A 26,098-nucleotide genomic window follows, 5' to 3' on the forward strand; every position below is an offset into this window, starting at 1 on the left:
CGAATAATTCAAGGTTCGAATGAAAGTTAAGGACGACTGTCGTTATTTACTTTCATGACAATGTCCCATTTGGAGAGTGTGTAGATTTTTTGACGAAAAAAGTTCGAAATCGAATGGATTCCAAAAGCTTATATATCTCTACTACAAAATTTAAGCATCTTGTAAAACTAGGATTACCTATATACTATCAGTATTTGTGCTGGCTTCTGGTAACGTATAAAAAAATGAGATTTTCGCTGGCAGAGATAAAGTTTGTCTACTAGATAAAACGTAATATATTTATTGGCGCTCCGTGTTCTTGCGTACAGCTCAAGTACAATTCGAAAAGAGATTTATTATAGTAATGCTCCCAGTGCAAATCAATTTGAATGTATTTACGGATGTAAACATTATAAGAAAATAGCTTTTGAAGAGAGGCTTGAGCCGCCGGTCTAGGCTTCTAGATATCTAATTCTATAAAAATATATATACAATTTATATTTTTTAGGAAACAAGCAGGCTTTAAACGCCCTGCCATAATTTTAAGTTAAGAGGTATTTTTATTTACGAAGTATGTTATAGTTTTGGCCGCACTTTCATAAAGCGAAAAGTGTTACAAATACAATGTGAGGTAAAACACATATACATAACTTGATTAGGATTGGCTTACAGTAGAAAAAGGTAAACATATTGTTTAAGCAGCATTGGTTCTAAAATTAACAATAATTCTCTACCTGACTGGGAGCCTATAATTTGCCAGTTGCAGATCTATGTTTTAACTAATTGCAGGGTTTCTTTTGACTTACTACTTTTGTTAGAAGAAGCGCCTTTCGCTCTATTCGTTCCTATTTGGGCAGCCTTTTTTGCCATTTAACGGAATTCTATTCAAGCAGAGCTTTGCGCGACAGGTTCGAATCGAGTTACCTCTTCTGTTTACGGAGACAGTTTTAGAGCACTCACAAATTGTCAATGGCGATCTATAAAAAAGGAAACTGTGAAATGGTAACTATAAGTCATTCTGAGCGATTTATCTGGTTGTGACGAAACAAGTGATTTTTACACGGATCTTTGTAAAGAGTTTGACAGACATTATGGCATTGCAAAAAATCTTATCATAATTATCTTCTACTGTTTAATGAGCTAATAATAATAGTTACGAAAATTCATGTCCGACACGCGCCGATAGCTTTGAAGCGTTGTTGCGGACATCAACACTTTAGAAGCATATTCTTTGGGAACTGCTTTCCTTGCCAGATTGAATTTGGAAACATCTTCTAGAAAATACTATGAAACTCATACTCGGTTGTAACCTTGGTGTCAGACGCGCAAACTTTGTTTAACTGATTTTTCTCTAAGTGAGGCTTCCACGTCTATTATTAGTTGTATATATAGGCCACATGGCACCTCTTGACCTCAAACTCTATTAATCAGAATAACAATTGGCGAAAGTACATACCTCCTACATATGTTAGGTGAAAAAAAAACAGTTTTAAGCTGATATCTTACTTATATGGCTTAGCGAATGTCGCCCGCGTGCCGGCTAGTTCCGCTTACAGTAGTTCCATTTACGTACAAATGGAATATCTGTATGGAAAAATATACGAAGCACTATTTGCCCAACTAATCGAATTTTGTTTTCTTGTAACCTACCATCTCTCTTAAAGTGATTATTTACTTGTTTCTTCCTTTTAACTTCTTTCGTTTAATTTTGTCGGCCACAAACACAACGGTCGATTTCAACTGTTTATCGTGCAGGTGTTTCAATGAACGAGCTTTCCTGTTCTAATCATCATATTTTGTCGACTTTGGATACGTTCAGACTAAGCATTACGGCCTCTAAACTAGTTTGACGCATCCATGGGAATGTTAGATTAGTGGTAGATGCACAGTCCATCCGCGAAGGGCATGTTTGGCATCCAACAGAATGGCAAATAAGTGTGACGTATAACCTGCAGAAATCTTTTCATATGTGGCATCACTTAATTTTGGTAGGAACCACCATCCATCCACCCAGCACCATTAGCTGTACTCTCAAGAGCTCAACTACCATCTGAATTGACTTTCCATGCAGCGCTAGTCAAATAGGGACACGAGCGGTAAGACTGAGATCAAAACAAGGAACAAATTTTCTATAATACATCTTGCTATATATCTAGGGGCACACAGGTCTATGTCTGGTGAAGCGAAGGCGTAATGAAGGCAAAAAAAGTATAGTTTACAGGCGCTCAATAAAGCAAGCTTATTAGGCAGTATCTAATAAATATCAGAGACATTTGGACCGTTTCTACAAATATACTAAAGAAATACATATACTATAGATATAGAACACTTTAGTATGTTTTACAATGATCTTTCAGTTGAATATTAAAGTGAATTTTCACTTATAATTTTACTAAAAAATGTTACTGTTAAAAATAAACTTATTCCGTTAACTTTTAGAATATGATTTAGCAGGGCTTGAACGAACAGTGGTGAACAGCGTAAATTTGAAACCCGCTAAAGGAATTTTCCGGTCGATTTTGTCCGCTTCCTAAGTCGACTACACGGTATTGCGACCTACTGATCAACCATCGTACAAACGATAAAGCGAACTTAACCTAGGGAGCACCGTTTGAGCACAACTCACTGCGCTGATACTGTTAGTTTACTTGGAGAAATGCTTTCTGAAGTTTGTCAGATCTGATGTCCTCGGCAGAGATGAAGTCTTAAAGTTTTCAAAATCGACAGTCTGGTTGTATCAAAGGTAACGAAACTGTGTGTTGCATTTGATTAGTTCCTGATAGCATCCAGTCATAAAATGATTTACTCTTCATATTTGATACTGAACAAAAAAGTAACTACAGGTTGATGTCTTGTGTATCTGACACATTCATGATGAATGAAAAAACCTGACACTCTCCTGACGAAAGATCTCTTATTTGAGTAAAATTATTTTTCTATCACGATCTATTTTGTTTCAACTTATATTTTATTGTTTCCAATATACATATATATGTATGTCTTTCACTAGCTGCAGATAACTTCTATGTAAATGATATATATTTGCGCTCTTGTTTGATGCTTCTTGGTGACCTTTACTGCTGTATTTTTAACTATCCGTATTTATAACACGATAACCTCCATTGAAAGCTCAACATATAGTTTTTCATATATACTTCCACAAGACGCTACTGCCAAGGTTCTAGAGTTAAAAATGGTCTAAAATAAAAACTGTCTCTAGATATACGAAAAAACGAAGCTACTATGGAATATGAAAGTACTATACAAGATCTTCCTACGCTGCAGTCAGATCTCGAGAACGCCTTGTTTTATAATTGTGCGTCAATGGCAACTGCTAGGTCGAATGATGACAGAAACCGTATTCTCAACCGTATGATTCCTCTGACGTTAGCTGCCGCTTGTTGCAAAAAGCTCGACGAAATCCGAACGATGAAGAATCGCCTAATAAATCAAATCGCTGCAGGTGTTAGGGGAACTATGTCGATGTATGATGACGCTCAAGTTCTGTTGGCATTAAATCGCACGATGACAGACTTTGCCATCGGTATAAAAAGTGTTGAAGTTCGTTGCCAGGAGTCACTTTTACCAGGCGAGTATATTTTAACACTGCGGCATGCCTCAACATCCCTGAAGTGTATAGGCAGTATCCTTAACAACATGGTCCAATCGTGGATCTGTGATAAAAGATCGATGCCGATAAATCCGCTTTCTGACGTCGAAGTTACGTTAGAACCATTTCCTAGAGTAGGAGGTGACGGTTATCATGAAGCCAAATCCCCTAAATTTTGCTATCCGGTTCGCGTTCTTTTTGAAGAACCGACAATATTCGAGTGCAATCCGGTGACAATACGCTTGGAAAGTAGCTGGAAATTCAAATGTGTGCCGCCTCCCGTGAAGCCGGAAGCGCAAGAGGTCATCGACCGATTTGAACGTGTTTTTGAGCCAAAGCTATGTTAGGCAATTATTATCTGAAGGGCCAGAAGCCAGGTGGGCTTATCTGGACTACCGCAACGCGTATTTCATCTCATTGTTGGTAATCAAAAAATCGCTAGTCTGTAATTGGTTTTCCGTAAATCTGTAAGTTCAATCAATCGATACGAAGAACCACGTAAGGACCGAGAAAGTTAAAAATAGAGATATTGTATATCAGTGTGTCAAAATACAGGGTATCTCAAACGCGATGTTATCGCCACATAATGACACTGCATTCAGTGATAGAGAAAGCAGGCAGCCGGGCTTGCTGCGGTAACCAGTTACCATCTACATTTGGTCTATTGAAAGCAATATGCATTAAATCGCGGCATCTCCTTAACAGATGCGCACGTCCAAGGTAAATAGCTCTACGTTCTAGGAAAATGACATCCGTACACAGTGAGGATCGTATATAAAATACAATTAAAAAATAATGAAAGAAATCTACAACAGGACAGGGAAAATGTGACATCCACATTTTGCCAGCGTAACTGTTTTAACAGGCGTTGTTTGAAGCTTTGGCTTGAAGTTTCTGGAACCATTTGATGTCTCAACATTAATCATATTTAATTGGTAACGATTTTCCTTATTAGAGAAACCTTGTCTTATCGATAACGCAGTTTTTCTCTCTCGGGAAATTAAAAAAAAAAAAAAACAATGTCACGTCCAGAATCAGCTGCCAGTAAAAAAAAAAATTTTGTCTAAAAAAAAGTTTAGCTCGATTAGCTATTTTGCAACTATCGACATACTGTTCCGGTTAGCTGATCATGAGTGAGGTAAATGACGGATAAAAAATAGAAGTCATGTTTTCAGCCATTTTTCGTAGGAAATAGTTGTCGACAAGAGAGATCAAGCAGTTGAGTGTAACGACTCAGATGAGGACCAAGATGTACATAATTCTAATATTTGTATGCTATTTTGATATCACTCATTTTTCCGGACCACAAACACAAAGATCGTTCGACAAGGTTTGTTTGACATTTGCTTAAACGTGGATAAAGATTCGGATGAAAGAAACGGCTAATATAACTAGATAAGCTTGTTTCTAATAATCGGGTTCACAAAATGCGCACGCTTTTGTATCGCTGTACGGTGATCTCGCTAATACTGGAGACTGGCACAAACTAATATCAGCAATGTCCACGATTCGCGGAAATATGGGCCAATGTGGCATCATTGTGCATACTGGAAATCAAATTTTTCGTAAATTAAGCCTTCAACCAGTGTGACATATTTGTAAAATGAATAACTTATAAATTTCATGAGAAGCCTCGAATTTAAACGTAGGCTTCGCATTTCTCAATCTAATGTTATATCCTAGACAAATATTCTTGTTACTAAATAAACCGATATCTATATCAGTGCACATCAGAAGTAAGTCTTCGACAATAACCACCAATAACATTGATGTACAGGTTTTACTGCACGCCATGATGCACACGATGCAGGCCAAATAAATCTTGTCTTCCCGATAGCTGTACTCCGGATTTGCCGCTGTCGCCGCTGCTACTGCTGCTGTAAGGACTGAAAGCGTCAATGGTAAAGACATTTTCTCAGAGGCCACAGCCACAACAATCCTTGTCCGTTGATCGAGATACAAGCAATATTTAGGTTTTTTGTACACTTTTCAGTTGTCGGAACCAGGTTCCGACAAATCGTTAGAAGTTGAAGAGTTCTATTACAACTTCCAATGATTAGATAGAGATAATTAGACACTGCAATATCAACTCTTTTAGGTTTGAGCATAAAGCTTTTAAAATTTCTAGTACATCCGTTTTTCTTTATTGGTAGTTCAAAGAAATCAGTTAACATAATTTTTTCGCCAAAGAACAAGGTTTTAATCGAATATGAACTCTTCGAATTTTTGAAAAAACATTTAGTAGTAAAGGAATATAGGATATCTAGTCGAATCTAAATAGATAGTAGACCGAATAAGAGAAATAAAGCAGTGATGTAACCGTGAACTTGTCTTAAATTATTTTTACTTTCCATGAAACTGTTTTAAATATTTTGGTCCAATCGTAGGTTATATGTAGATAATCTAGGTCAATATAAGTAGCATCGATACTATTCGTATTTACTTCCAAGACTGTAGAAAACGCGAACTACCCATTGAGGCAGTAGCAGGGACAAGTTGCGTGGACCCATAACAACAACAACAAAAGAAAACAGAATGAGCGCATTTACCGCTTGAAGCAGATAGACTGTATACAAAGTAAAAATGTCCCACGTTACAAGTGCGCGTTCCAGTGTCTAATGGCGTTTCCGTACTCGAAGGTAATTTCTAGCTATCGTAGTTGACATGTTGCTTGCAGCTGTTAAACAGGCGTATCATGTCGTAACCTAACGACACAATTCAAACAAATTGGTAGGAAGTGTTTCGTAGAGTAGAGTTCGATATGCCGACGGTGGAGTGTCTGATACATCAACTGTTCCTCACTCAATCATAGCCATCGTCAGAAACTCATAACGGTTAGACCAGCAGTTAAAATACTAGTATGTAATTAAACATGAAATTCGGGATACTTGGGCGGACTTCGGCAAGTTTGAGAGCTCGCAAATACGATAAGTGGATGGCATTTGCATAACCGCAAAGCAGCCCGAGCTGATAGTAGACAGTAATGAAAAACCACGTTTATGGTCAGGTGAATCAATACCCTTAGTGATCTATGATGAGGCTATGACACTGCCAAATTTCATGGAAACATCAAATATGTTCATGATAGGAGGTCTGCTGAATTCTACATCATATATCGGTGTCATATAGTTGCTGTATGCAGGAGATAACTAGTTGATTAGTATATAAGGAGGTTAAGTGCGAGAATTTCATAACTGCTACCTATATCGTCACTAAGTTTCTTCCTCTATCGCAAGCCAATTCGATTACTAACGACAGAATCAGCAACACGTGGTAATAACACGTTTTGTCATGAAGTTAGTTCATCGTTTCTTGACAGAATTTCGACGTCACTTTCTCATAGGCAATAGGTACATTGCTTGTAAATGATAGATACTAGATTATCCTAGGAGTCAGGATGCCTGTAGTTACACGGTATATAACGGTTCAACATTACTTTATTCGGTATCAAATGCATTTACACATTGTTTACATTGATATAGGGAAAACTGTGTACACGAATAAATACGTAGATTAGATGATTAACAGCATTTCATCCAGCGATGAAATGATCAAAGGAGTGGTCAGAACACTATAACACATCATGGATACGGCAGACGAGCGCTGTTTATGTTCTGCGCGATCCGAGGTTCGAGTTGCTCACAACGATTGAGACGGTCGCCATCAGTGACAACATTTGATAGTATCAGGCAATCCTGGCCTCAACAATATTTTTAACAGTAGGGAAAGTGAACGTTGACCAATGGCTAGAGTGGGGCTAAGACATTGTTCCAATAGCAGTGGATGAGACAAGATTTCTCTTAATGGATAATATACTGAGATATAATGTCAGAATCGGCGTTATTTAACCGTATGAGGCCTTGTTTTTCTGGCGAGATCCCTTTGAACCTTCACTGGGCCTCGAGCCAGTTCCTGAATAGTAACCAGTATCTGTGTGGTGGCTATAACCTTCAAAATCGGAGATATCGTTCCCAAAGCTTCCAGAGCCATCACCGGCTGTGCCACTAAGTGGTGCACCTCCGTAATCCGCTGGTGAAGGCTGGCTATAGTCCTGCTGGGACGAGTATTCACTAGAGGACTGGCTGGAGTACCCTGACGACTGGAATTCACTTTGGCCTTTTGAGTAACCTGCCTGCCCGTCGTGGTCCACATATCTTTGACTGTTGTCTTTCAAATAACTTTGCATGTCCGAATAACTGTCATGTTTGCCTTGGTTATATCCGCCATGACCTCCCGCCTGGTTGATGGAGAGATGATGAAACAGATTATGTATATCTCATCGACAATTTGGATACTCTTAAGCATGTGCTCATTGTAAATAATCATCTGCTTGAATAAAACGGGCACGGAATTATTACACATAATAATATTTTTTGTTAAATATATACTTTTCAATATATCGCAACAAAAGGGGGGAAAATAATACTTCATTGAAGTTTACGACTGGTTCATGTGCTGGTCCAATTAAACGCGCAGGGCCACGTATGTTATATCACGATAACACTCTACTTTTATTTTTCTGATACGACTGGAGTAACGAACGGTTTCCGTTGTTGAGAATTCCTAACCGAGTGGCTGCGCGAAGCGTTTAAAATAGCATAGTATTTCTATGAGAAACATAAATAGGTACCTGTTTGCCGGAGTGGCTATTAAAGTCCTGGGTGTCTCCATAATGACCCCTGTGATGACCCGGTTCAGAGGTGTCAACAAGTCCTGAGTTTTCACCTGTTTGATGGTGACCGCCTTGCTGAGGGGATTGTGGGCGCTGGTCAAAACGGTTGTTCGGTCCAGCAGAGCCAAACTGTTTGGACGCCTCCTCCCCTGTGGGCGCGGTAGATTGAATTGTGACATCAGCGGGATTTTTAGATTCGGTACCCTGCTCGTTGGTAACAATCTCAGCACGGAAACCATTTTCATCTGCAATATACTTCACAACACGCATACGTCCGTCAGCCATCATTATCGAGTACTGCCCGGTTACGCGATTCTTCGAATCGGCTTGTTGTTGATGTAAATGGCTGCCTTCAGCGTCGTGTGCGCTGTACGAAAAAGCGTATGGTCTCCACTCTTCGGCCACATCATAGTTCTCGCCTCCACCCACTTCGTCGCCATGATGTTGTTCATAATCCCCATGTCCATGGAGGGCGCCAGGTCCAGCACCTCTGGAATCGCTTCCGTCACGTGGACTAGCACCACCGGTGTTTCCTATACCGCCGAAAGATGGTTCACCTCGCTCATGATGTGCATCTGAAGGCTTCGAAGGCCCGCTACCATAACTTCCTGAAACAAAATTGCCGTCGTCCTCGTAGTCTTCCGAGCCACCAGGTTGAGGGTAAGCAGCGTATGTCGCCATAGGCAATAACGGAATCAAGAGGAACACCCGCTGTAGTTGAGATTGGATGAATAAATGCAATAAAACAAAACTTTGTTAGCTGGTGATGGATTATATATATATATATATATATATATATATATATATATGTAATACAAATAACACAGAGATGAAAATCTAATATCATATGTAGAATCAGGATCTCTCAATCTGCCTAACACATTTGCATTTAGTATAATTGAAGCGATGATGTAAAAGTAAAATCTGTACGCAATCCTAACATGCTTGTTCTGTCTAATGGTAATCACAGAGACGTCAATCTGACAAGCAAAAGGCTTCTCTCTAGCAGGCAAACGACTTTTAGCTTGTTTGAGCGAATCGTACGGCAGATCTCGCGCTCTCGGCGAAACGCGATTAGTGAAACCCCGTATTAGCAGATTAGGCTCTACGAAAACATTTTGTTGTCATGTCTTCTATAGAGAAAAGCAACAAAGAGAAATTGACGTGACGAGCACACTTTCAGGAACGAGGTTGCAACAGTTATCAAGCTCCAAGGAAAATTGAAAACAAGAGGAATTGGTTTTGACACCATGTACTTTCACCTAAATAGACAATAATATAAGAATTAGAAGAGTCCACATTAAGGTAGCAAGTTCCTTCACATGAAGCGTAGGTGGAAACGATGTAATGGAAAGGTTGTTTACTCAATGCTTTGTTCGGCCTCGGTTTTTAGATACTCCATTGAACACACATTCTCTGTTGTACACTTGGTAAAAAGTGGGTTTGTTTCAAATTTTATCCGATGCCAAGCGTAAGTTTAAGCGGAACTATATAACGCTGTACTGATTTGTACGGGAGTGCATAATTATCCATCGGTCACTATGCCATCAACAAGGGGACAGGGTTAGCTGTACAAATCACGACATTCACGGCATTTCAAAGATACGCATGAACCTATCGATACCACACGTTCCCCTGACTCGACACTATGACATCGTAACGTTTGCGGCAACGTCCTTTGCTACTCCGGCATAAGTGCACGCATTTAGCAATACGGTTTATCCAGTTGGAATCGGTTGAATCCGAACGGGATCGAGTCAAAGAAGATTCGACTCTACCATCTTTGGCAGTACGGGAGGATTATCCAGAAACAATCAGCCGATGACGAAATTCAAGGCGCAGTTCTTCTTAACTTGAAGACTTTAAACTTCAATCGAATCGTCTACTCAAAACGATGTCCTTTGTGTTTACGCCGATAACGTGTGTTAGTATCGCTTCTAACGCTGTTCGGACTCTGAGTTCTCAGTCCCTGCACGTGCAACTTATACCGTACCGCATGGTAAAATTGCCCTTGCCAAAAACGGAAAGAGCGCCCTTTCCTCATCTTCTAACTTTACATTTGACCTCTGTGAAGGTAACGGCAAACAGCGAAGGGCTACAATAGCAGCATGCGCCAAACGAAGCTAAAGTTACATTGTACTGAAGTTCTTCACGCCAAATGCATGGACGTGTACATCTCCGCGGGGGTAAAGACACACCAGCATATTTCGTTGTTATAACATCGTCCCAAGCAGACGCAATACCGATTGAACATCATCTTTACAGTTGGGTTGGCACTGGCAAGCGCGCGACCAGATCGATGCGACCGGTACCAGTTAATCTGATGCTGCTACTAATGGATCGTCGATACATCATAATAGCACACGATAACGACAACGACGAACACAAATGGACTAGTTCAACTGCGAATCAAATGACCACAAGCCATTAAGGAAACTTAAAGGTAAACGAACTTACTTATGTCGGTCGAGTTTCCCGCCGGCCGCCACTGCGGTAGAAGAGCGACGGCTGCCGAATTTTGCTGCCCAATTGTTATCATAATTAGAACCCTATTGTCGATCGGTTAAAATCTTCCCTCTACGGGTGACGGTGTAAATCTCAATGATATACTGCGAGGATCAATAAAAGGGTAGCGAAGCTGCGCCGATGTGTCTGGCGGGTGTTTCGATGACCGACTGGTGAAATAGCCGGACATTTCGCGTTTGATAACGTACGCGGGTTCGATTTTTTTTTTTTTTCTATAATATACGGTTTTGTCGTAACTGAGTAGTTGAGAGGTTTCTTTAAAGTATTTGTTCTTTTTCCGTTTAAAGCGATTATTACAGTTACAGACTGATTCGATTCGGTTGGCTATCTATCTCTCTCTATATAAAAAATGGACGCAATTAAAGTGAGGGACAGATCTGCGTGCGATTGCATGACGGTGTGCTTGTATGCATGCAATCGATCATTGAATTTGGTTTTGGCAAATAACTATTAAAAGGATGAACTTATTTTTATCGAGCGTTATCACCTATGCACATGTTTTGTACATCACCAGCGGTCTTGTACGAACCGAAAACATAATTACACTGTACATTACAGCGGAACCCTATAGTTATTCTAATAATTTCCATAGGCGCGACGGCTATCATTTGTTTGCTTTACCCAAGATGTTGGTAGAGGCTGTCATAATAACAAAGGGCGTCAGAGACGCATGGTAAATGTTTCGTGTGTCAGTTATTATTTGGACTCATCTATCCAGCTTTTTGTTTCTGCCTAGGTTCAGCCATGAACCACTGAAGTTATATTGCCTAATCGCAGGATCCCTGTCCCTTATGTGCGGGTGATTTTAAGTAAAAAGGCCCCTATTAATTAGATGAGCGCCTCAACTATTATCATTATTAATTGTGTAAATTTAAACATTTTTATATATTCTATGCTTTCTGTGTCTAAGTTAGAGTTTTACAAATGCAATCCTTGATGTGGCGTATCTTTGAACCGGGGCAGACAGCAGAACCTGCCTACACGTACTAATCAAACGACTTCAAAGGTATTAATATCGGTGTTCTATAAATCCTTCGTTACCTAGAAAGGGAGTATAAGAAAAAAATTCAACAGGAGATTTCCACCACGGGTGCCCGTCGCAGTTATAACGAAAATTGTCATAGAACTGTTCTTTATAGCTTTAGGATGTTCACGGCGAGAGTAGCCGTCATTATCGCAAGAGATATGAGAGAGAAGGTGTTCGCTTTACTGATAAGAGTCTTAGAATAAGCAAGATAATGCTATATTTTGGATCAGATCTGCGTAACATTACTATTGACAATATATAATGGTCTAACGTACGAACATGTATACGTTTAAGTTTTGCTACTAGTTCCTTTTTGTTTGCGACCGCTAAAAAACAAAAGAATTTAATTTCTGCGTATTAGATAGTTTTGCAGCGAACCTTTAGAACGACGGTGAACACCAGACAACAATCAACAATGGCCTATGGCATGGACAGTGGACTCGTGTACAATATTCTTCTATCGCATTTGTCTGTCAATTCAAACTATATGATAAATTTGGGTGTTTATGACCTCTTCAGTCACCTCTGGTCGTATGCGAAGTTTACCGCCTTTGAGTGCCATTACTTGTAAGATACTAATAATGTATCTCCTAAGTATGTGGTGATTGGAGACATATAAAAAAATATCCTAAAAAACAATTAATTCCGAAAAGATCTCAGCATATTCAGTACAGGTAGAAATATTCGCTCAGTCATTTTAACTTTCATAAAGCTTCATTCTTGCGGGCTTATGAAGGTAAAAATCTAACCAAATGAGCCTCAATTAGTTTTTACCTACCTAAACTATATGACCAACCAAATGATTATGTAACTTCACCCATGAATTGTGAGTATTAATTAATTATGCAACGAATAGATGCGTTACTATTCAGGACAGATGTATATGTGTATTCCAGATTGCACAATGCAGAACAGTGTCTACATACTTTACATCTCTTGAAAATACCAACATAATTTGTTCTTTAAAAGAAAAGTCGGCGTCAAATACCCATATGGTCATCGAATTTTCAGCCGGCACTATACACGTTGCACCAGTGGTTTGCCGCTTCTACTGAAGCATCGCTAAGATTTGCGACTTTGTCATAGTGAAGTCTACTAATTAAGTGCTTTTCGCAGTACATATATCTGACCCTGCGTATGGCGTGCATAGTATACATGGAAGGCTAAACCGCCGTCAAATCCTTGATCTCGAACAAATGATTTAAACTTCGTAGGCTTATTCGTGATCCACATTTCCATCTGCAATATACGGCAGACACCCTTAAGGCTTTTCATGGCCACAGAAGTTATATTTATTACGTTATATTATATAGTCAAATCGGACAATTTTTTCTAACGTCCAACATTAATTACGCATTTTTTTTTTATCTTTCTGCAGCTAAGCGACTGGTGGTAACAGTCACTTCCCAGCAAGCGGGTTCGTTCCTCCACTTACCGAGTTCTTCTTTAACTGCGAAACAGTGTTACAGATAGTTGAAAAAATGCATTCGTCTGGGTAAGTTACACTCCACACTGGTCATCTTTGAGTTATCATGTGACTAAAGTTACCTGTAATCGGCAACTCATACATAGATGAATAGAGCAGCGAAGCAAGATTCGAATTAGTATTGATTTTCTGAAGTACCGTGTTGGATTTCCTATGGTAATATGCTCATACATACATTTCAAGCTTTAATGCTATCTGTATAACTGCTTGCAGCTGTGAACCCCTATCTGTAATTGCATTTCTAACTGTCGTTGCTTGTTTGCATTGTCGATGCCATTGTGTCCCGCTGGGGTGCCAAGTGACAGTACTAAAGTTGACTGTAATTCGTTTGCGGATGGCTGTCGTCGAAGTCCCAAAGGCGGCGGTACCATTGACTGTGGTGGAGCAGCGAAGGTCGACTCGCTTCAGCAAATGATGTTCCCCCTATTATGCTGGGGTAAGATTCTGAATTTTGTTCTTCTTGTTTTTGTACTAGCAGCGGCGGCGACTCTTCCGCTAGATGGTATGCATCTGAAATGATAGCCGATGCATAGCTCCCTGGCTTGGGGAAACGAGCCCAGAAAATCAGTGGCGATGGCAGAGTTCTTGCCTTCCCTTTGCTTCACTGCCAGAGTTAGTGAATAAACTAGTTCTCTGTATGACTTATGTCACTTGAAGCTTCCACTGGGAATTCTAGTTGTGTGTCGCATAGTCAACCATGGGAACAGGCCATGGCAATAACCATTGTTATAATAACTATCGAAGCATGATCGAGCAATCGAAAGCACCCTTTGTCGGTAATGTATACGCGTATAAGGAAAGATAGACGACAATGTTTTGCTTAAGCTCAGAGCATTGACGCTTCTCTCAGCATCTGACGTAAATGGATTCAAGCTTGGTGAAGTAAGGTTTCATTGCATTTTATAGAATAGCGACTTTTATGGTCAGGCACTAGTCAGTTGAATAAATGAAGATCAAACACAAATATATAACTTTCTTTATTCGCGTAAGTTCTATAATATGTGTTGTTAGCCAGACTTGAAACAGCTTCTTCTGGGCACTTTTAATCAAAAGCCTGGCCATTGAAGACATCGGATCTATCCACTGTAAACACCAAAGTAGAGATTAACCAGTAGGCTCATTAATACAATAGGTATATTCTAGATTTTGTGTAATTTCCTTCTAATCGACTACGGCAAAACACATTCGTCATGTTCCAACGAGGTGTTCATTATTATGCTGGATACGCCTACTGCTCCCTAGTCACGGACGTTATGAGTGCGTTGACTACTGCCATGACGAGAGTCATCGTTAATTTTTTTGCGGGTAGTTTTTTAAGCTTAATATTTATTGGCCTGTGTCGGTCCGACACCTTACTTTGGTTCCGTCGCCCCACAAGTTCCACGATCGCTTCATTGCAGCACGCGCGTACTGTGATAAACTCGCAATTCATATATACTAATATCTGATCAGGCTGGTATACGCTTAGGCATCAAACGCGTAGGTGAATGAGTCTGAGAAGTATTATGAGAGCTCGTTATAGCCTTGTCAAAAGGGTTTCCATACCCCCTAGGTACTCGGGGCTTTGTAAATAGGAGAACGTTGTTCCCAGAAAAACTTCACTTTCAGTATTCACCCCCTGGCTATACACACACGGAGTATAATTTTTACAAGGTCAAATATGGATACTCCGAGAAATTGTCACTTTTGAACGAGATTCAGCAAGGTGTATTTATTGGCCTGACTTAATTGTACCAAACACATTCTTACTTATTTTTTATGTAACTTTACTCATACTATATTTTGATAGGACGAATATTCTTTAACATCTTAATCTGTTTCAATTTAAATCTCGCGGAGACGTTGGCACTTGCACTGGTTTTTTGTCGAAATCATCACATATTGTTTTGGAGGAATGCATGTAGATAGTTGTGAGAAACAAGGGTCCTCAAAAGCTTTGACCTGTCTACGTGTCTATTAGGATAATTATAACAAATTAGAATAACCGAAGAACATATGGTTGCCGATGCCAGACCAAACAGACCCCAACGAAGCATGACGCAAAGGTTCCGAATTTAAGTAGTCGACAATCTCAAGAACTCCGGTTTTTTTTTTTTTTTTTATAGTATCGAATAGTGTGTAATGGATACACGTCGTTATTAATATCCAAAAATACCAAAAAGATAATAATTTATTAACTAACCGATGATTTATTCAGACAGTTATGAATGAATAGAAACGAATTAATGAATGAATAGTTTAATAGCGTTAATCTCACAGTTCACAAAAGAGTGATGTACTGCTGTAAGACTTGCAGAAAAATCGTAATTACCATGTCATCATAGAAATTTCATCACAAAATAGAATCTTTCCGAACAAGCACTCAGTTTTCGCTAATCCACATCTTAATACCAAATATGAGAGGTTGTGTAGTATGTAGCGTTGACGGGACCTGCAACAGTGACCCCCTGATCCAATTCTGCACTAGTAATTTGTAATTCCGTCACAATCTTGTTGTCATTTAAAGCTGCTCAATAGCCGCAATCGGTTTTCCGTATGACTAGGGTCAATTCAAGGCCCAGACATGAAAATCAGCTCCACCTGACCATCAAGCCGTTAGAGAAAAAAAAAGGTAAATAGATGAAGGCCAAAGCGGAGAAAAACATTTCTTAAATGTGTCATTGTCCGCTAGGTTGTGGCACTACGCCGTAACTGAAATGTTCAGCCGTCAAATTTGTCGCAAACATTGATGCAATTTTAGGGGCGAGGGGGAGGGGGAGGGGAGGGGGTAGTGGTTACGGCATTCACTATATTACAATATAACATAGGCTCATGATCCATAAAGTTTCCTTGTGTAATCGAGCGTCCACCAGCAGTTAGTTTTCACCCTTGCCGCAACCCCAATGCCCGCCTGTTTGGTAAATTATATAACACTAACCATATTAATAAGAATCGCTCGGTTCGTCATCAGACGAAAAATATGCATTCATTACCGCGATATTTAACCGTTGCCTCGCCTCTCCGCCAGTCTCATTTCCTAGCTTTCATTCGATATATAATAATAAATACCTTACCCAGCTTTTCAGTAGTTGGCCGTTTTTGAGATTCATTGCAGAGTCAGCAGAATTTCCATTTAGCGTACGGGAAACATGCTCTATCCACACGGTCACTAGTTTCTGAGCTCAGGCCATGGACGACAAGCTACTACCCACAGTTACAGCTTTCAACGATGATAACCAGATGTTGAATTTATTGTTTATTACGCGGTACACTGCCAATGCTGCTATACTACTTGACTATCTACATGTATTTTAAGGGAAAAAGGCAAGTGTTGCCAGCATGTCGAGCTGCTGGTACAGTGAACTGGCTTGTTGAAAAGAAAAAGGAAATCCGTGTAGTAAACATTACAACGACGATATCCTCGTTTTTAAGTAATAGTTGAGCTACTGATGAAAAGTGAGATAGTAGATGAAAAGGTGGGCATAAATTTCCTTTACTATTCCCGTCGTCGATCGGATGGTCGTAGCTGTGTTGCGGGTCGTGCCTCGTCAAGTTGCGCTGCGTTTCTCATATATACGTATATATGTCCGTGCATGTGGTCCGCGAACGTGGGGTGCCTTCGCCAACAATGCATTGTTGATAGCGTCGTGTTTAAATTAATGGCTGGAATGAATCAGGGAGTTAAAAGGTAGGTAAAACATATTGAATATTTTTTTTTTTCGCTGTACAAATATATTTTTCTCTGGTTGCAGCGGGCATATTTTCGTGACATAACGCATTGAATGATAGCGACTCGGTACCTTTGATCAGGGGAACCTAATGTAACAACAACAGAGTCGGCCTTGGCGTCAGTTGTATCGTGGAGATAACGCATAGTTTAAGCTAACGGACGCTTGTCGATAAATAATAAGGCCTGTTCATCAAAGGTCAATGGCTTTTTTCGAGGGGTTTTTAGACCAGATAGAGCGGCATCGATGAATAAGATATCGAAACTATTGCTGACACATCGATTTACTGTTCGAAGTGGCGGATTTTAAAAAACAATGGCACTGTAAAACAGGGCGATAAAATGTCCTGTTTTAATTAGTTTGTAGGTTAATCGTTCCCCTATTCAGAAAGCTCATGCGATCATTTAGCTGCGTCGAATTTATATATTTAATTACGTTTATCTTATACCAGATATCTAACTCTGCGCAGTTTATCTCTTGCAGATGGCGCTGACCTTGAAGATCTTTAGAGGCTTTCGTTCAGGAACCTAAAAATAATAACGTACACATATAGCCTATTGTGTCTTTCATTCTGGCAGAATGTCAGTCTCCTTTCATTATTAGGAAGTGTAAAGCCAACGAAATTCAACTAGGAGCTTATCATTCTTTATATTTGATTATTATCATTTAATTGTTGTCCTAATCCACGGAATTTCCAGCCTATCGCATAATCATGCGTCGCTCACGTCTTATCACCAGAAATATAGCGAGATGACTAAACTTCGAAGCAAGTCCGATCGAACAGATTAAATCGTATTTCATGGCTTGAATAAGCTAAAAGGACGTGGTATATGGGAAAGTAAGTTTAAAGAAGCTGAACTTTATTTTATTTTACTCAGTGGTTCTCTTATTGCTCAATCTAGCTAGATACCAGGATCTAAGTGCAGCGCTAAAACCTTTCAGCAGCATCAGCTGTTGGCGTTGCGGTGGCTGTCGTATTCGAGTCAAGCTGCGTCCGCCGCTCCTTGAGCGACCAATACTGATCCATGTCGCGCGCCTTGCTAAAAAATGCCTCTGAACAACAATGCAGAAGACATATTGCTTCGGCATCGCTGTTACTGGGGCATCTCCTGGAAGCCCTCGGGTGGACATGAAAAGCTTGCCAGACAGGCTGGTTTGTGCTGGAGTGGACTTCAGGGGTCCAATTTAATGAGACGGCTGCTGTTGTTGTTGTTACCATGCGTACGGCCGCAGCCATGACGATAACGACAGTGGCTTCGCTGTGGACGAAGAAGACGTCGATGGCCATAATAAGCTGCTACGAACACGACGCATTATGGCACAGGCCTGTTGTGTGTTCGTAGATTCAGAATTACACGGCGCAGACACGAGCGCACAGCTCACAGTTGCTTCGTCTATGCCCTAGCGTTGTGTGGGCAAAGGAGGGAGCGACGGGAATTATGACGTTGGGGGTAATCGGATTTATTGCGACGCGTTGCGTTGTCACTTAAACCGTCAACACCGCCACCGTTATTCATGTTCCCGGCACTAGTTCGCGTTGACCAGCGGAAGAAAGTCAATTATTAGTAGCACAACGAAGGAAACGCAGACCGTCAGCGAAGACCAATTGCACAGTAGTCGGGTTCATCACGAGCAAACCAGAACAGCTTACTGGTCAACGAAATCATCTTTGTATTCAGATATATATAAGTGCCGATATTGGTTGATCATTTAGTTATTTATGGTTATATGCACGTATATAAGAAAAAGTACTTTTACTAGTATGTATATTTAACGAGCACATAACACAAACAGAGATAAATAGGCAGATAAATAATGAAATTTTCTTTTCTACTCATATATTGTTGTTGCTAGTCGCTTGCGATGTCTTTATTGCTATTATGGTATATATATGCGACTATGGCTGTAGTTTGTTCCGTTTTGCAGGAGAAGATAAATTCTGACATAGCTTTAACTATGAAACGCACATTACGAGCAGTAACGTTTATCAGTTAGTCAGTGCATTGCGTGCGTTCATCGTAAGGCCAAAAGGGCCGATAAGCTTGTGACACGTAAGACTAGCTAATATAATGGCATTGTGTATCTTTGCTCCCCGTTATCCCAATCTGATCGTGTGTATGCGTGCATCTGTTTTCTCGTGCACGTGACACTGTTTGTCCCGCACGTCCGTACCGTCGCGTACGATATGAATTCTACCTAACTGTGCAGTTGCTTATACACAAACGTGTGTAGTGTATATTGATAACAACTGTAATTTTACTAGATGTAAGTATGGAAGTAGGGTGCGCTTTGACAATTGTCTAGTTATAAGTAATGTTCAATCGCGGACCAAATCTGAATTAGCGGCAACCAGCTAATTGAAAGAAGAAGAATACTGTTTACAGCAGTACAAGCGGTAAAAGTACCCGTGCGTTGGACACACCGATTAACGACAACAGACCGAACCCGCCACTAGACATAGCGATGGGCTTTTTGTATTTGTATTGTTGAGTTAGCATTATCATTGCATGTTCACTGATATTGTGAATCTAGAGCTTTGTAGACGTTTTTTTCCCATTGACTTCTTGAAGATGTGAAGGCAATGACCAACTGAGTAGTCTATCATTCAGGATGAACATTGTTAGCCAGAAAGGTAAGCAACAAAATATCATACTAGTTAGGCCTGCGCCATTTTGAATAAAAGCCCGCACGCGTTGGTTCTTCGAGGTTTATTAATGAGTAAGATCATGGTAGCGCGAACGATGTTTTTCGAATGTTGGCCAGTATTTCTATGATTGTTTATGGATTACTGTAAGGGAATACACGGCGAATTTGTTAACTAGCTGATTATATGGGTCGCTTCGTGTTTGATGGAATTCAAGGTGAACCAACGTAAAGTACTAATGTACAGGCCGAAAAAAAACTCGAAATTGAGTTTTATCGTAGTTAGATCTGCATAGAATTTTTGGGAAAGCTAAGGCTGTACAGCTTAAAATTTCTTTCAATATTTAGGTTCGAATCCTCTATGTATAACGTTTTTGTTTTCTCTTATAGCTAACGACCTTGTTCGACTGTAGATCGTTTTTTTTTTGGAAAAGACAGTTTTTTTTTCTAATCTCTATCGAACCCTCTTGACGAGCTGTTTAGATGCAAATATTCGAAGAAAGGAAGAAGAGTCGTTCACCAAAATTAGATTAATGTTTTTTGGAGCCGCCTCTACTTAGACGGTAGGCAACTGTCTGCTATGAAAGAGAATATGCTTACTAGTTTCATTATGATCGATTTTTGTTAGTGACGCTCTCATTGCTATATCTGTCTATGTGTCTGTATCTATCTAAGAGCGAAAATGTTGTATCTAAGTTCCGAAGTAGGTATTTATAACAATTTATAGCGATGAATTTTCCTTGGAAAATATTATATGCAAGTGCCAAGGGATACTAAACGGCGAAGATTCTGACTTAAAATTTAAACTGGTTGATATTTCTTAATATCAAATATCTTATCATAGATACACAATCTAGGTTTGTGTACGCGTTTTTTTCGTAAGCAGATGCATGTATAAAGATTAGGCCTTATAGGAGCGCGTACGTGGTAGGTTTGCAAATTGACGGGGAAATGAGCCTTTTTGTTACGCCGTTTATCTCAAGGCTGTCTGGCTGATGCGTTGGCAATTTCCTCTGACACGTCAAATATTAGCTCGACTGTGCACGGTTTCCTCCTAAATCAGAAGCGTCCTTTTCGGGTTATTCAAAAGAAAAGGTTCGTTACGTCAGAACGGTGCCAGCTACGATGTCAACTGAAAGTGTGCAAGTGTAAATTTTTACTGAAAGACAACGATTTGTGATTTGCAATTGGGCGGAACGTAGGAAATATCGTGTGTTCCCATTCCTACTTTTTGGGGACATGTTACTCATGGCTTACTACGGATAATGTGCGCACCGCAATTGTTTCTAACGAATACGAATTTCGTTACGCAGAGCTAGAAGGTGCAGATTGGGCGCAACTCTTAATCGTGCTGTACGCTAGTGGATACAAAGACGTACATGTCCAGGTCAGATAGCCGGCCATTTTGCATAAATAAATTATTCTGTATCTAGTTTATCATTAAAATTAATGTGGCCAAGGGTCAGAGTTAAATTTACTGGAATTCAATTCTGAAATAGTTTTTGGTATCTGCGGGAAACGCGATGACAAAGATAAATGTCCGCTTCATTCTTCAACTTGCCCTGACGCACAAGTTCGCGTTTTCTGTTAACATATACTTACCTAGTTTGAAAAACCTTTCTTCTTATTTCCCCTATACGAGTCATAATTGAAAATAAATGTTCACCAGTTAATTATAGGACGTAAATAGATTCAGCATCGTAATGTGGGTGTATTGTCATCTGTTATATTGTTAATGGTCAAGTTCGTAAGTGCTCTAAGGGTTAGCCTAAATGAATGAGGCTATGCACTTAAGAAAATTGGTATACTGAAAACGTCAACGGCGACGCTAATTATCTGCTAATAGGGCAGTTTTTCGACTAGGACAAACGTTCATTCAGATTACCAGAAGCGATAGAAACGTAAGCTTAAGCAAAGAAAGTTGCGCGCGACTTTACTCATCGCGTATGTAATTTTAACACGTATATTTAACCGCGGATAAGTATAACGTTTTTCTACTACGTTTATAGATTTTTCCAGATTCAGAATTTCGTCATCGAGATCGAGTTTGAATTACTACACTCTCAAAAGCGCTTATTACTACCGGTACGTCGTAAAAACATAGTAATTGATGGACACTGAAGGTAATTCCTTAATCGTTTTTTTCTTGTATTATTATCTAGTTTACTAGAAGATTTGGGAATTTATTTCAAACACCGTCGTCTTGACTTATTACGATAAGATTGCTACAGCGAAGCCGGTATGTGATAACCTAACCCGTGAGGTAAGGTCGCGAGAACTATTCCACGGTAGTATTCAGTGAACAGCATCGGTGTGATCTTTAAAACATTTCAGTAATATTTTCGAATAGAGCTATTATTGCTAACGATGTTGACTTCTGTTTGACGACGATCGTTCACCGATCATGGCCGTCAGCTTATTTGTGGCAGTGGTCCAGTGTTGGGAATAAGTTAATAAGTTATCTGTGTAACACCAAACTGGATATTGATTTAGCTCGAATGTAAATTTCCTTCAACTGTTTTCGTTTTTGCTGCCCATTAAAACTTAAGAAGGACGAGACCGTTAAGATAGCTTTGGGAGATTGGGGAATTATCATGAGCTTGTGGAGAGAGGTTCAATTTTCAATATTTACGTATGAACTTATTATTTAGGTCGCTGTTTCTGATATCATTTCATCAACACAACGATATTAACACCAGTTCTTGATTATCATATACGAAATTAAATAAAATAGCCAGCTTTCATAGAGTAATAGTATAAAGATCAGAATATTGAACGGCGGACAACTCAAGCGGAGGAAGTATGGGACAGCCTTATAGTTAGTCGCGTAAATAGATATGATTTAATTATCTTTCACTGTTTACGTCACCCGCTACAGCCAGAGATCAGAAAATTTAAATTTACATTCACCTTTCCTTCACATAGGTGGTAATAAGGGATATCAGAGAAATTTTATGCAGAAACTTAGATTCATCATTGGCCATATAGGCCTGAAAGGTTGTAAGTAATTAAAGTAAAACAAGCAATATTGGGAACTTTTATTAAACACTTACTGCTATCAGTACAAGTCGAAATGATCATTTTGTCTGGGGACCATAGGACCCTTTGTACACAATCATAATAACACTGGTAATATAGGTAAATGGTTGAAATATAATAATATGATGCGCAAACATGCAACGACTGCCTTATATTATACATTGTTGTTATTATTTCAGTTTCGAATGCAACGTGGCTACCGGGTAACAATTTGTCCAGTACATTGATTTTTCTATCAGAAGACGCGAACAAGTAGCGTAGTGATCGAGACGATCAAATTCGATGTCACGAGCCCGTTTTACGCAGGCATTCCTACCCATTTTTTCCCCAATAATGAGCTCACATATATTCATTCACTCACTCATCAACGGCACGCTATGTAATGTTATTAACTGCGTCCGACGCTGCATGCCGACAATGGTCAGCCTGATCAGTGTTCCGTCTGATTCTACTGTTCGCTGTTCTATAGCGGTCTACTACGGCCAATAGCGATTTTAGTAAGCAAATGGTCACTAGTAATTGTATACGTAGTTCGTTAATACAGTATTATATGCGTACCACATACGGCCTTACTGGCAACATGAGCGCCTACAGTTTTCCAAAAGGGGATAAATACAACGGGTAGGTGAATGAACCGAAGAGTGGACGTCTTTTTTTTCACCACACAATATCTCCGTTTCTTTTGCCTCTATGCTGGGAGTGAAGCGAACTCATGGATACCCAGGTACTGAAACTATGCGCGCCCCGTCATTTTCTAATACTTGTATCATTATTTTTACTCCTCAGCATCGTTGCCTTGTTCTTACGATTCTTTCAGGGGGGGGGGGGGGGGGGGGACAAGGGGGAACAAAGGGGGATCATGAACGGGCGTCACTATTTAATAGCTTTTGTCAACTGGCCTGGCCCCCAGCGCTTACTACCGCAAGCAGCAGTGCTGATGGCGGGAGGTCACAGGGTCAACCGGAGGTACCAGTAGTACATCTATAACGTCCACAAAATTGTCTTCGTCGACGATAGTCCCGGCAGTACTGACGCGTGTGCTGCTGCCACAACATTAGCCTCGTACGTCAGGGCCCCGTCCGCTGTGGTAGTTGACACGTGTTTTGTTGTGGTCGAACACAATTCGTCTGGTCACTGGAAACAGAGATAGCAGCGAAACTCCAACAATTAGTTAAAGGGGGTGTTGACAAGAGTATCTGTGCCCCCCAAAACCACAAACAGCTAATCGTGGTTCAACGGTGAGCAGGTCAATGGCCTTTTTTTTCGGCCATAGAACAGGTACCCTTTTTAACGCCACGATGATGTTCATGGTGTGGCCCAAATCACGACTGTTGTTGCCTGCTCATTCGTTGTGTGGATTTTTGCTTGCTACAGCTAAAAAGAATGAGTTCGTCCAATATCTCTGTGATGTGGTAAAGACGTCGCGTTTATCATAGGGGATCCGTACGGGGTGACCTCCAAATAAGAAAAAAAGAAAGGGCTGAAAAGGAAGAAACATAATTGTTTATGTGCCACCGCCTCTGCTGATGCTTCGACTGGGGCAAGTAGCTTGGCGTATCCAACTAGATCTATAAATCACCAAATGAGAAATCAAGCATCATTCGGTAGCTGCTGAGAACTAGCCTTAATTATTACTGAGAAGCATATGGTTTCAGGCTTGTCGCTTGCTTAATAACACGCACGTGTCTATTGCGTAACGGCCTTGTAGCTGTAACGTACATTTTGAATAACGGATCGTTTATCTCTTGCTTCTGTTCACCCTGGTGATGTCAACGTACAACAATGGCACATGATGATTGCTCATATGATCGAAATTAAATTAGTCCTGTTATGTGCGCCATGGCGTATAAACTATAGTAAGTATGGTAATAAGAACAAGTTGTCTGTCAATGCACGTTATAATAATTTGAATGATTTACTTGTGACGTGTTACCACTTATGTGGTCAACTTAACGCTTGATCAAATTGATGGACGTTTTATTTAAGGCAAAAGAAGCGATTTAGCCCGCTTGAATTCGTGGCGGACGATACTAGTTCCTAAATCAGCCGCAGCACAGTTTTAAACATTACCAAACACAGGTTATTCTGCAGTGATCTACTTGACAGTATCATTATCTAGTTCCTGTATTATAGGTATATTCTTTTGAGAACGATGGCTTATAGATGCGACATTTATTGAAGGCTATGCATCAGACACCTGTTACTCGTAGTGGCATCGATCTATCGTAACAACCGACTATAGTAGATCATACGGTTTTTAGAACGTCTAAGAATATTTTCTTACGTTAGTTAACGATATTTTCGTAATGGCTAAATGCCTTTAAGTTTATCCGACATATTGACTTTTTGAAAAATCGAATACGATCTTAATTCTGATAATGCGTCCTCGTCACTACCGAGAGGTATCTGCGGTTGGCTGTGGTGAACTCGTATTCACTTACTCATAGTAGTATTGAGCGGGCACTTTTGACCTAACCGTAAAATATCAACAACTGTTCTCCTGATAGAGTCTTTGCAGAAGGTTATCCTTTGCTGGAAGACCTTTTGCTGGGACGTATTGAAGAACAGTCGTAACTCGTTCCGCATCTACTGCTTGACCTGATCTATTCTGTCAATACGTAGTTCAATGAAGAGCAAATGAGTCATTGATGTAATTGAACCTGTGACTCAAGTCTGCTCGCACTCGCCTTTAACGGTCTACAGTTGAGATCTCAAACGACTCAAGTCAATTATTTACAACTTTAGTACTGTTGTGAACAGGAGATACGGAACCATCGAACCCCTGAAGCGTTTTTCGATCGATGTTTCTGACTTTGATTTTGCTAAAAACGATTGTAATACACAAAACAACATAAGTACCTATTACCTCGTGATAGATGGGCTCATATGCGTAAAATTGCGTTTTAAAAAAATCTAAGCGTTACCGCGCAGGCTTATAGGTCTCTTGGACGAGCCCGAGATACGTTCTCGATGAGACACAACCCTAGCTAACCCTATCTTCCAACAGAGGCAATCCCTCGATGTTTTATCGAAAGACGTAACTCTGGCGGCGACTTGTTCCAACATGAATGATAACTGCGGGTGTCTAGAATTAAAAATATTCCTGAGCTGGCTCGTCTAACACACGATTCTAATATCGGTCGAAATAGAAAGAAGTGAAAGACTACAAACGTGATTTTTTGCACCAAACGTTGAATACTCGGTTGTTTAACACAATCTATAGGACATATTACCTGACAGACTACAGCGTTCATGCTGAAAGAAAAAAAAATTATAAATCCTTCCTTACGACGATATACAAATATCATCTACCTGCACTTGCAGAAGCCATATACACATACAGACGCGAGTATACTTAAGTTACTGGCTCTATACGAACCCATTGTTTGATCGCCCTATAACGTCGCGA

The 26,098-nt window shown here is 40.0% G+C and overlaps 2 protein-coding genes and 1 long non-coding RNA gene across 11 annotated transcripts in view; 1 reads left to right on the plus strand and 2 right to left on the minus strand.

Annotated features, from left to right (window-relative positions):
- The first annotated feature begins 5,369 nt into the window (after positions 1-5,369).
- Positions 5,370-26,098, plus strand: part of LOC111268414 (uncharacterized) — a 47,021-nt gene continuing 26,292 nt past the window's right edge. Inside the window, exons 1-6 of one of the 9 annotated variants that reach the window (XR_002685209.2) lie at positions 5,370-6,228; positions 13,193-13,309; positions 13,600-13,736; positions 16,806-16,967; positions 17,706-17,845; positions 17,950-18,057. This is a non-coding gene — a long non-coding RNA (uncharacterized LOC111268414). Of the gene's footprint in view, positions 6,229-10,526; positions 10,705-13,192; positions 13,310-13,599; positions 13,737-16,394; positions 16,968-17,490; positions 17,560-17,705; positions 19,640-26,098 lie in introns of those variants that run through there. The other 8 variants (XR_002685210.2, XR_015314205.1, XR_015314204.1 and 5 more) reach the window with 8 other exon arrangements.
- Positions 6,997-10,208, minus strand: LOC111268413 (uncharacterized). The gene is made up of 3 exons (XM_022847396.2): positions 10,040-10,208; positions 8,220-8,972; positions 6,997-7,826 (listed from the first exon to the last, which is right to left on the minus strand). Exons 1-3 carry the CDS (start codon positions 10,040-10,042, stop codon positions 7,434-7,436), a joined length of 1,149 nt encoding a protein of 382 aa, XP_022703131.1. The 5' UTR covers positions 10,043-10,208; the 3' UTR covers positions 6,997-7,433.
- Positions 16,859-18,295, minus strand: LOC147752384 (uncharacterized). Its single transcript, XM_086971692.1, has 2 exons — positions 17,943-18,295; positions 16,859-16,942 (listed from the first exon to the last, which is right to left on the minus strand). Exons 1-2 carry the CDS (start codon positions 18,293-18,295, stop codon positions 16,936-16,938), a joined length of 360 nt encoding a protein of 119 aa, XP_086827818.1. The 3' UTR covers positions 16,859-16,935.

This window comes from Varroa jacobsoni, unplaced genomic scaffold, assembly GCF_002532875.2.
Source record: "Varroa jacobsoni isolate VJ856 unplaced genomic scaffold, vjacob_1.0 scaffold_1282, whole genome shotgun sequence".
NCBI lineage: Eukaryota > Metazoa > Arthropoda > Arachnida > Mesostigmata > Varroidae > Varroa > Varroa jacobsoni.

Coding starts and splice junctions, on each gene's coding strand:
- LOC111268413 (XM_022847396.2), bottom strand. Junction 7,827..8,219: donor ATAGCCACTCCGGCAAACAG/GTACCTATTTAT, acceptor TCCATCAACCAG/GCGGGAGGTCATGGCGGATA.
- LOC147752384 (XM_086971692.1), bottom strand. CDS start 18,295: ATGGCCATCGACGTCTTCTTCGTCCACAGCGAAGCCACTGTCGTTATC.